Source organism: Centroberyx affinis, unplaced genomic scaffold (assembly GCF_046629955.1).
Source record: "Centroberyx affinis isolate AG114_WGS23_722 - 3 ecotype Tasmania unplaced genomic scaffold, CSIRO-AGI_Caff_v1 ptg001262l_1, whole genome shotgun sequence".
Taxonomy (NCBI): domain Eukaryota; kingdom Metazoa; phylum Chordata; class Actinopteri; order Beryciformes; family Berycidae; genus Centroberyx; species Centroberyx affinis.
Window position 1 is genome coordinate 143,767 of NW_027279773.1, and position 12,397 is coordinate 156,163.

General features: G+C 43.1%; 1 protein-coding gene across 1 annotated transcript in view; it reads left to right on the forward strand.

Annotated features, from left to right (window-relative positions):
• The window catches only part of nphp4 (nephronophthisis 4), a gene marked incomplete at its 3' end in the record, with an annotated part of 121,549 nt that overhangs the window by 16,837 nt on the left and 92,315 nt on the right, over window positions 1–12,397 (forward strand). The window contains exons 3-4 of the mRNA XM_071525074.1: window positions 3,814–3,983; window positions 4,557–4,621. Of these exons, the coding sequence (XP_071381175.1) occupies window positions 3,814–3,983; window positions 4,557–4,621 (235 nt within the window). The remainder of the gene's footprint in view (window positions 1–3,813; window positions 3,984–4,556; window positions 4,622–12,397) is intronic.

Sequence of the window (12,397 nt, forward strand, 5' to 3'; positions counted from 1 at the left end):
CACCGGGGTCTTTTAACACCCTGGAGATGTGCTCAATGTTGTATAACAAACAGTCTCCGCTCTCTTTATCTTTCTTCCTCTCTCTCTCTCTCTCTCTCGCCCTTTTCTACCCTATCTGCACTCCCTCACACTTTCGTTAGCACCCTCTTCCCTGCCTTGAACGTAGTTAATTTGTCTTACTCCCACAAAGGAGCCCCGGCTATAATCCCTATAGCTGCCGACAGGCCGCTTGCTGCCAGCGACAGTGACTCCTGGCCACATGCTTCTGCGCTGATGAAGTTTTAATGTTGCCTCATCACAGTTCTCCCCCTTTAGTCATGTTACAGAGGTGGGGGGGGGGGGGGATATTTACCCCTGCGACAATCGATTAGCGTTTTGTTGACAGTCACCGCGGAGTATAACCTCTCATTAGGTCCAACATATGTTGTGCCCGGCGCTGCAAGCTGTTTTCTCATCGACGTCCCCCGGTGCTCCCCGCGGTGTCGGGAAGGAGCAAAATGTCATAACAGTGGTGTTTTTTTGGTTGGTTGTGGTTTGTTTTTTTTAAACATAAAGCTGTGTTGATCTTGAACCGGTTGAGATAGGGAGTTTTGTTGAGGCAAACTGAGGTGAGGATAGAGAGAGAGAAAGAGAGAGAGATCTATATTGGCCAAACGGCAACCCCTAAACATCTAATCTTGAGATGCATTTAGTTGAAAATAGTCCTTGGTTCCGCTTGCTCTGTCCTGAAATATTCATAATTGTATGCATTGTTTTCTTGTTAAGCGCCGACTGCATCCTCCTGTAAATCTGAATTATTGCAAATTGAGGGAGATATTTGTTCTGTGTAGATAGACGAGTGCTTTCTTTTTCTTTTTTTTTGCCAGAGCTTGGAACTGAGTCAAATTGGAGGTGTATCAAAGCAGCGAGGCAGACAAAAAAACCCAAAAAACTACCTTTTGAATTGGAAATCTATCATGAACAACGTCCATGAGACCGGGTACTACGTGTTCGACCGCAATGCAAATTCTAGTATTATCGCAGGGGAGGGAAGGAAACTTGGGTGAACATATATATGGATCCTCGCCATTCCCCTTGTTTATTCAGCTTTGGAGAGGTTCAAGAGAAGTTCACTTGAGGATGAGGCTAAGGTATGGGGGGGGGAAATAAATAAATAAACTGAGTGAAAGTAAAGTTTTCAGTCCATGAATATTGAATGATGTGCATTTTGTGATGGAAGCGTTTTTTTTTGTTTTTTTTTCCCTTTCTCAAAGCCAGTGTTTTCTGCTGCGAGAACGTCTGAGTTACAGCTCTTGACACACACACTGACACACACACACACACACACACACACACACAGGAAATACTCTGTACCTGAGAGGCTGTGAAAATGAGTCAGAAGTCACATTAGAACTGGGGGAAAAAAAACAAAAAACTTCGCTAAAACTTGATTTCTTTGAGTTTTCCTCACTAACTCAGAGCCTCTATGTTTCAATTACCAGCCATTGTCACTCACCCTGTTCCGTCTCATCAACGCCCATCGACAAGGTCAAGCACATGAATTTGTTAACGCTGAATCACTTCCAGGAGGAGACTTTCATCTGATGAAACGCACCGGTTCGCCAGGGCTGTTTTGTGAATAGCAGCATCCTCGTCGGCAAGGCAACGTCCCACGCACATAAAAAATAAATAAATAAATAAATAAAACTAAGGCCGGTCGAGTCTCTCTGCCTCCCACCTCTTCCATTTGTATTCAGCCGTGATTTTATTTTGAAAACTTCGGGGTAGTAATTGAAACGCGCCGTGCGCCGAGATAAAAGACTGATGCGGCCGAAATGGGAATGCCTCTGAGGTTTCTGAATTTGAATATACGGTTCTGCGGTGGCTGATAGTCGGATGTAGAGATGAACAGGCCCCCGCCACACTGGGCCGGGAGAAATTGGCTCTGTATTTCAAGGTCTACTTACATCATTATTTATTTTTTATTTTTTTTCTGTCGACACCGTCATGTTCTTTTTTATGCTTCTGAAAAAAACAAAAAAAACAAAACAAAAAAGAAAACAGGCTTTGTTGTGCTCGGGGACCAATAGATCATAGAGAATTTGTGGGTCTCTTTATCATACTCAGCCCTTTGTGCATGTAAATCAGTGTGGCTCCGCTGTATGTGCGCTATTATTTCCCGATTTGAATGGCGGAGCACAGGCAGTAAACAATTGCACTTACCTGGCATGGACAGAAACCAGGCTCCCAAAAGGCCTGACTGTCTTCCTCTTGAACTTGAGCAAGAATCGCGAGGCCATTGGCCAAACCCCCTTACATAATGCTACAGCATCTCCTCACCGGGGGGACGTACCTGCCTCTTGAATGTGCAGTGTGTGTGTTTGATGTCGACATCCTCGCCGTTCAGGGGATCTTGTCAGCTCCGGCTGTTTGGCTCTTTCTGTTTAGACACTGGCAATATGGTGATTGACACCAGTGGGCTTGGCAAGACCACAGAGAATATCGAGCAACAGGACAATTGGAGGGGAAAAAAAGAGGCTGTTTGTCCCTCTCGCAAATGATAATTTCCCTCATTGAACCTCGGTTGTTTTGTGGAATATGGGTCTTCACTAATGGAAGCTTAAACACTTTACAGAGTATGTGGGTTAGGGCTGCAACTAACGATTATTTTCATTGTCGATTAATCGATTAGTTGTTTGGTCTATAAAATGTCAGAAAATGGTGAAAAATGTGGATCAGTGTTTCCCAAAGCCCAAGATGACGTCCTCAAATGTCTTGTTTTGTCCACAACCCAAAGATATTCAGTTTACTGTCATAGAGGAGTAAAGACACCAGAAAATATTCACATTTAAGAAGCTGGAATCAGAGAATTTTGACTTATTTTTCTTAAAAAATTACTCAAACCGATTAATCGTTTATCAAAATAGTTGCCGATTAATTTAATAGTTGGCAACTAGTCGATTAATCGTTGCAGCTCTAATGCGGGTACTAGTAAGTATGTGAGTTTTTCCCATGGCACAATACATAGGCATCAGGAACCAAACTCAGTACAGTCAGTCAGTCATCAAACACTTCCCTATATACCAGTGCACTATCAAATTGATTTGCGGTACTTGTGAAAATTATTATATATTATTTTCACGCAACCTTACTGGGATTTTTACTGCCACAGTCCTTCCTTGTATTCAACCAGATGATCATACGATTGCCCACCACCCCATGCCTATGCACACACACACAAACTGACATCATCTCCCACTTCTACTTCTGATAATAATAAACTATTTATATAGTGCTTATCTAATATCTGAATATAAGTGCTTTCGAAAAAAGGCGTGAAATTGAGGAAGAGCAAAATATATAAAGGAGGTACAAATTGGGAAACGAAACGAAAAGTGGTTAAGAATAAACATAAAAGTGTAAGAAAAACAACCACAAGTGGGCATTACATAAAAGCACGTCTATAAAATATCATTTGTATTGGCTTACTTAGGAAGGCTACAGTGGAAAAAGTCTTGATTTTAAACATGAAGGAAATAATTTGAGTGATGCTTCCAAAATAATCTTCTCATTGCTTGTAATGCTGCTTTTGGCCAGCAGATGTCGCAGGTGGATGCTGTATTCAATATTGGTTTGGCCTCATTTAAAAATAAACGCATAAATAATAGAGTCTGGGATTTTTTTTTTCGGGTTTTCCAGTCAAGGGGCGTTGATGTAGCTGGCCTCGGCTACAAAGCCCTGCGGGTAAAGCCCTGCACGGCGTCTTCCCTGGCACCGGACAAAAAAAAAATCCTAGCCGCTGCCTGCCCTAACCGCCTCTCCGTGCCTCTCTAGGTCCTGTACTTCCACACGTCGCTGCGGCTGCCCGGCACCGCGGCGGTCCTGGAGCTGGTGACGCTGTCGGCCAGGCCAGACGGCTCCCAGCGGGCCCTGGGGCGAGGCTTCGGCGTCCTGGAGCTTTTCGCCGACAGGCCAGAGGCTCCGGCCGCCGACGGGGACAGAAGGTGATTAGCCGCTTCTTAATTACACCAGCCAGGGGTTAATGAAGTTTCTCGCGGAGAGACAGGTGAAGGACAGGTACGGTCGCAGCAAATGCTTTCGAGGGAATCCAGGGATCGTCAAGCTCGTTGGGGGTTGGTGGTGATATACTTGTGTCTTTGGTTGGCCTTTGTAGTATTAAAGTCCCACTTTTTACTGCATGCTTGCTGAACTGCTGTTTGGTGAGATCAAGTCTTGCGGTCAGAATTGATCAGCCAGTCAGGGAATGGCAGGTCTGGCAGCTAGTTGGCTGACAGACGCTAGAGTTTGTGTTGCCATACACTAATTTAATTCTATTAAATAATATTAAAGAAAGAATTGCCTGCAGTATTAATGCTGGATGAATGCAGGTTAAATTCATTACTAATGCAAGACAGATGTAGGATCGATAGGAGGGACTTACTTTTACTTTTAAGTCAATTCTTTAATTAAGTAAAGTCTTAGTGGATGAAATGTACCATAACTATAGACACATGGGTCTCTAAATTAAGAATTATAGCAGTTGCATTCATTCAGTTTGGTTTCATTGTGTTTCCTAGACTGAATCTGCACCATGGATCACCAAGGAGCCTGCTCCATCCCCTGCTGAAGGACGCTGATGAATGTAAGGAGCCTTTACACTATCATCTGCATAAGCTTTTTTGTTTTTTTTAGTATTCCTCCCTTTTATTGAGGCAGTAGGAACGCTGAGAGAGCCACAGCATAGAGGGTTTTAAAAAAAGGAAAATGATTCAATGCCATCCTTCAGTACTCCTTGCCATGTCATAGCATGCTAAGCTATTCCACTGTGCCATATCACAGTGGGATACCATGCGGTGATTCACTTACGCTTCATGCAGTTATGTCATCAGAAGGAACTTTTGGAGACACTAATCCATAAAGTGTGGGCCTCTGCGGAGTTGAGTGTAATTACGGCATGTGTTTGTGTTTGTCTGCTCTGTCTAATAAAGATAAGAGAAGGTAAGAGCGAGCGTCACCATAGACAGCGAATGGGAAAGAGCTTGTTTGTGAGTTTTTATACCGAAATGGGCTTCATTCTTTAGTGGCGAACAAGAACTAATCCAGAAAATGCACTCATATCCCCATAAAATCCTCGGTGCTCTCACCATCACCGCCATTACCATCTTATGTAACGGGCCCAGATTTTCATGCTAATGAGGTTCTTTTGGGTGAGAGTTATTTTGGTTCGCAAATATCGATCGGACTATCCTTGACCATCGGAATAAGGTGAATTTTACATTTGCGAGCGAGCCCCCTTTTAATTATTAAATGTACTACTGAACGTCTCGGTCGGTGATCTCCAGATATGTCCTCACTTGGCTTAAAACCAAGGCTATGAATTACAAAACACTGTAGTGCCTCACAGTATGAATAACACAGTGCCCAGCGAGAGCCAGAGTTCCTGTCTTGGCTATCATGTCACATGAATATTAGAAAGCCCTCTCTCAAACGGACTCTTATGCCTACTGAATTATTAACGACATGCCTGTTGTTTAGTGGGACGTGGCCTTTCTGTTTTTCAGGGCCGTATCGCTGCCTGTTCCCACGTTTACGTTCAGAACCCCCCCCCCCCCCCCCCCCCCCCCTCTCTCTCTTTATGTCAGTTTTGCGCTCACATTATCGCATCGTTTTTGTACTGCTATGAAAAAGACTTCCCCTTGAGGTTGCCATTTCTGTCTAGGTTTCCAAGAGAAATTGTAATGAGACTTTGAATTCTTTGTTACCCCAGCCTTTCCTCTGTGCAGACTGGATTCAGGTGCGTTTTGCTGTGTTTTGTTATGAATGGCGCACATCCTGAGGTTCAAGGACCGGACCTCTTTGTCCAAACTCCTCAACTATTGTATGAAAACACAGCCCGGTTTGATTTAGTGGACGAACAGAACATCTCCTTTTTCTTCTTCTTTTCCTTTTTTCAGCACAAGATAAAAAAACTGCTTGTAAATTCTTATTTCACCTCAGCGATTGTTGTTGCTGCGATAGTTTTGGCGTCATGATTTTCTCCATACGTGGCACGGAGACTTCACAAAAATACACAATGGAAATACTAATATAAGTAGATGCTTATATTTGCATCATATCACGACAGAAACACATAGCCTACAGTCTATGATCAAACCTACTAACATCTTTGCTGTTGTTGCCATTGATTAATAGGCTACATGTGCACTGAAGTATATTTTCAAAGCAAGAGAGCCACTGTGGGATGATGCACATTGAAATATCACATGCCAAATGAACTTAAGGTCTGCTATTGAATTATCACTAAAATAAGTAAGATTAAATGTTTAGTAAATATTTGGGCTGCATAGATAGGTAGATAGATAAATAAATAGAGACTAATCACAAGTCAAAAATAATCCTAAACAAATCCACGTGGCTGCTTTGATGCGTGAGAGAATCTGTGTAGAAAGTGAAGCTGGACTAAGGGGGCAGCCAATCAGGACCAAGTCCAGTTGTGATGCGTTTACTGGAGGTAATGCAATAACTTAAAACTGAACCATTCAAACAAAGTCAAATTTTAACAAACAAATGTAAACATCTTTGATCATATATGCATATAAATAGAGGAAAATTTGAATTCCTATAGTATGGGAGGACACTGGACACTAGGACACTGCACTTTGGCGGCCCCAAGTGGCAGTGGGAAATAACCGTTTGAATTTTTGAAAGTTTGAAGGACTTAATTACCCAGAAATCGTGTATATGATGTCAGTAAACTGCACACGCATCTTCTTCTTAGTGTCTGGTGGGGCTGGAGGTGGTGAAGAGGTTCAGATAGGTGAATCAGGCGAATCTGCAGCGTCTCAATTAGTGGGGATGAGACTTTCTCTTCTCTGTGCAGCCTCGCTTTTTAGGCGAAAAAAATGCCTTGTGCAGCTTCAAGTTTATTCTTTCAGCCTGCATTTGTGATGTTGATGAACTGATTTTGGTATCATACTCTAAAAGCACTGAAACATATCTGTGAATACATGCCAATACCGTAATGAGGCGAGCAAAAGTGTTGGCAGATATTGGCTGGCAATTGGTGGGTTTATTCTTTGCGCACACACACACACACACACACACACACACACACACATACATACAGATACTGTATATATGTATGTGTGTGCATATATCTCTCCACTGAGAAATACACTGTCTGTGACACTGTTTTCCTGGTACGGTGGGATAAGAAGAGCAAACAAAGCTGAGGTTCTCTCCCTTTTCACAGCGTAGCTCATTTTCTGTTCCAAGGCCAGTAATTGTACTCCGTCCTCTGGAGTGCACACGTAGGTCAGCATTCTGTCCGCTGTTTGCAGGACAAATTGTAGTGTTTGTCTTTACACTCCACTGAATGCTGTGTTTACTTGCATATGGACCTCCAACAAAAGCACGGCGAAGAAAGAGGCAGACAGAAAAGGAGACTTGGCGAAGGCCTTGCCGCCACTGCACACTCTGCATGGTCGATAGAGTGGAAGGTAGCCTCATGCTACTTATTGTCTCAGCAGGCATGTTCTCTGGATGCCACGAGTACACAATGTCTTTGGAACTGTACAAGTGGGTGCTTTACCTTAACCGCATTGTATTGAGTGTTTTGCCTTTGGTGGAGAGAAAAACAACAAATTTTGAGCATGAAAATGTGAAAAATACAAACTTTTCCCCTGTTAATGTCAATTTGTTTTGCCTTAGTGTGTGCGCTACATGTGAATATTGTTCTGTCACTGCAGAAACCTTGAAACTAGTGCTCACCTTTTGTTGAAGCAGACGTCCTTTTCCACATTGTGAATGGTACATTTTGAATTTTGTTGACTATATGCTGTGTATAATGTCAACTGTCTACTACAGTAAAACAAGCAAGGGCGTCAAGTGGGTACGGCAAGGTGCAGCACAGTCTATACCTTAGCTGAAGTGAGTCCAAAGTTGATCTCGTAGGTAAGATTGAGCCAGAAATGTATTTGGAAGCCATATCTAAACAAATGCAATGCATGGCTTTGATGTTTCAGCAATATGGTGATCCCTGACAGTAGCTATTGAGCAGTGTAGCAAGATAGTGATTCAACATCATCCAGCCAGGATCAGTAGTGATTAGAGCTCGGGCATTTCATGCCATGTGGTAAAAAATTCACATCTAATAATTTATGACATTAACAAAAATAATAATACCTTGTCAGTCATCGATCATTGCTCCACTTTGTCCCAAGAAATTTAGTTGACATTAGCTGATTTTAAAGTGTTGGTGGCAAATGATATTACATAGATGCAATGACTTTGCCATACAAATTGGAGATGCTTTAGTTTCTTTAGTTATGCACTGACAATACGACCACTAACAACATGTTTTTCATGTGAAATATGCAACTCATGTCCAGCCTGCAGAGAAGTGCTTCTGCCAGAGAGTGAGTGTGTGTGTGTGTGTGTGTATGTGTATGTATGTGTGTGTGTGTGGTGGGTATGGGGGATGTGACTGGGTGCCAGGAGGAGAAGCAGGGACAGGCAGGGTATAGGTGGCTGCCAACACTATCTGTTCCTATGTTCTGCTGCCCAGCCAGGTCTTCTGCCGCTGGCCCATCACCACCACAGCACTACCCCCTCCGGTAGAGGACGGACCTGGAGGAAACGGAGGGGGATGCAAGGAGAGGGATGGGTGGGTGGGTGGGTGGGAGGGACGGTCCAGAGAGGATATATGCTGCAGATAAAACCTCATATCTCCAATTTTGAGGATTAGATGTTTAGATGCAAGGATGGTCCTTTATGGGTCATAAACCCCATTGGAGAAAACTAAAAAATGCATGGTGGTCAAGCTAAAAACAAGCCTGACATTTTGGAGATACAAGGTAACGATAAGATAGATGGAGAGACACTGACCCGAGGAAGCACCAAATGGGGAGGTGCAGATCAGGTCGGATCGAAGCGGAGAAAACGAAAATAACACTACGGAAGGAAGAAAATGAGTCGTGGCGGCGGTGAAGTCGAAACTTCTCTCCGCTTTCCCCCCCCTCGAGCTGGAGTTTGGGTCAGGAGGGAGGAAATAAGAAAAGGAGAGAAGACGGAGGAGAGACAGTTGCCGCGGGGCTTCCTAAACTCTTTTTTTTTTTTAAAGAGACAGGAGGCGACAAGAGAAGGAAGGAGGAAACGAGGACGAGGGGAGGCAATGAGCTCCTGGGCTTGATCTAAGCCGCTTCTTCTCAATGAACTGGGAGTGGAGGGGAAGGAGGAGAGAGAGAGGGGGAAAAGGGGAATGAGGGAGATGGAGGGCTGCTCTGGGGCCCTCTTAGGGTGATGAGAGGACAAACAGATGGTACATTGTGTTCACATTAGCATGTCTTAATCTGAAGCAACGCTGCCATGCATCAATTTATTGTTTGTGCGTGTGACGGAAAAGTTAGTCAGCACGAGCAGCGATAGCCATCATGGCCGAACAGACCAAGGAAAGAGAAACTCAAACCGCATCAACAGACAGTCCAAGCTCCGCCCACGCCGTTTGATTGACAGGTGATCTCGGGGGAAGTGCGGCCAAAAGACGGTGTCAAAACCACGTTGCGGAGTACCACTTGGAAGTCCTCTCACGTTTTACCTAACTTGGCCGTAACACACCTCTTTTCAACTTCACCCCATCGGCATTCATCTTTATCACAGTCTCCTTTCCCCACTCAACCTTCTCCCAAATCCGCAGCCTCTGTCTCCGTCTGATGCCGAGCCACTTTCTTAGCATTTTTTTTTTTTTTTTTTTTTTTCCCTCTCTTCCTCGGTTTCACATCTCTTGCCAACTCGCCGCTCGCCCCGACTCTGAGGTACCACGCCACTGCTGGGAGGGAATTTTTTTCTTGGGTAGTTTTCTAATCCATGCGCGGCATCTGAAACCCGAGCTCGATGCATAATGAATAACAAGAAATAAATGATGAAAAAGTTGCCGACACCTGGGCACCATCTGTGTCAAGCAAGTTGCATGAATGTTTGATTCCCCCCCCCCCCCCTCCTTTTTTTGCTCCTCCTGCTCCCTTCCTCCCCATTCTACATTTTCCTGCGTTTCACGGTGAGAAACGCCTTTTCAATGAAAGCCGGTGCCGCTGCTGAAAAACAGAGTTGAAGCTATGCTGCAACCTCAGAGATTTCCTCAAAACCATGTTCCCTTTTGGCTTTGTGGTGCGTTTCAGCGCACGTTTTAGCGGTAAGCAGTTTTTTTTTTGAAGGGGGGGGGGAGAGGGGTGGATGGTGAAGTGAATTTTGATGAGGTAACTGTTAAAGGGTTTGGGCGGGATGAGTCATGGACAGGGAGGGGAGGAGAACAGAGGGATATACTCCCCATCATCTTCTTTCCTCTCAATCCCCTTTTCATTGGCTTTGTAGGTAAAAGCACTGGCTCGGGCCTGCGACTGGTTGAAAAGCTGTCTGCAGCAGAAATGGAAGTAGATGCTACTCACACATGCTGTGATCTGATCAGCCTTTTCTATTATTAGGGGTCCAAGCACTGCAGGTGCTGGAACACTATTGTTTCTGTTAGGATTCTCCTTCTCCTTCTCCTTCCCCTTCCCTGCCTGAAAACAATCAGCACCTCAGAGACTCTTAAGTCCTAGAGCAATCAAATTTGGTGGATAGGTTTCAAATCTTCAAAAAACAATCAGCCAGATGGTGGCATTGTGACAAGCAACTTACCATTCTGGCCAAAAAGTCTGGAACCGTAAGGCCTAGAATCAAAAATTTGCTCAGATTCCTTGGCAAAGACATATACATTGCACATACTGTTTTTTATTTCCACAATAGTAGTTTTTCCGCCCTTTTGAATTTTATGCAAAACCTCTTTTTCGCCATTTCTCCCACAAATGTCCAGAAAATTTTGCGGACAGAAGACATGCAAACAGGGAATGAGGCGTAATTCCTAAATGCTTGATCTTGCCAAATAATATTCGGGTTTGGGACGGGCCCACAAGAGCGTCAGACCACATTTGCTCATGCTCCAGTGCCACACCATCAGGCCAACATTGCAATAGCACCTTTAATTTTTCCTACAAAGTTGGAACACACTGCCTACATCATGTTTGTATCACAGAAATTTGGTACTTGCAACTATTTGGTACTAAAGATGTTGATGCCGAAGACATGCAAACAGGAAGGGATGCGTAATTCCTTAACACCTAAATGCTCGGGCAACCAAACTTCATATATGTATTTGTGAAGGTCTTAAAAGTTATTCAGACTACATTTGGGTGGAGCAGGTAAAACTATAGAACATATGTTTTCAAATGGCAATATGTCGGCATCATTTCACCTGCAGGACTTGCACCGAAACGTTCCATTGTTGCTCTATCTCTTTATATGGAGCTTTTCCAAAATGGATGAATCAAGCTTCTATTGTCACTGTCAAATCATGGGCTTGGACCCCATGGGCTTAGACACGGCTATTATAATTATTATCTTTATTATTATTGAAAGAAAGAATGACTTCCATACATAAAATGGGAAGAAAGGGTTATCTACTGTAACAGGACAGATCAGATCAAGAGGTTAAAGTGAAGAAAAAAAACAAAAACAGAAAACCCCACACATCCAGAGCACATCCAAAGCTCATGGACAACAGGTCCCTTTCCCCCTCTAACATTTCCCCATGCATTATTTCAAACATGTCCCTGTGCAATATTAAATACGATACAGTTTACTTGAAGTAGATTTAGCACATATAATTCATTTTCTTTTAAATCATACCATTCAACTGATCTCAAGGCGATCCATCTGCTCCCAAACTCGCTGTTTTTTGTCTTGGTTGTGCTGTAATGTTGAAAAATACTAAGAGTCTTCTCATTTGTAGTGATTCTGTGTTTCTTAAACCAATAGTATAATTGTGTTAGCAGTGGATTTGCCAATTTGCCTCAAGTCTCCAAACAATTCTACCATTAAATCTATTGAAAAACAGTTTTCATGTCATATCATTTTTGTAACTGAATCCAGAGTGAAGCTACCATGGGGCAATACCTCAGCAGATTGATTTATTCTTTATAAAAAAAAGTTTGTAAAGCAGTCAGAACTGGAAAAAATGCATTAATATCAAAAGTTGCTGCATATATTGAAGCAAAAACGCTGCTGCATGGGTTAGAATGGGTTACATCCAGCAATTCCTCCCAACTGTGTGGGATGTTGTGTGGGACGGTTACTAACTTTAGTGACTCTAAATAGAAACGGTACATTTTATTAATATTTTATTTTTTTAAGCCAGACATATTTTTCAATATGAGGTTGACAAAACCATATTCCCCTCTTATGACTCACAATTTCCTTTTATATTTGGAGGGTATTGCTGCAATAATTTGATTGAAGCTGTACTCGGAACAGACATTTCGGTAAAGCCAGCTCTGTATAAGATATTACCCTCTTTATTCACTATGTTTCTTATAAATGTAATCAT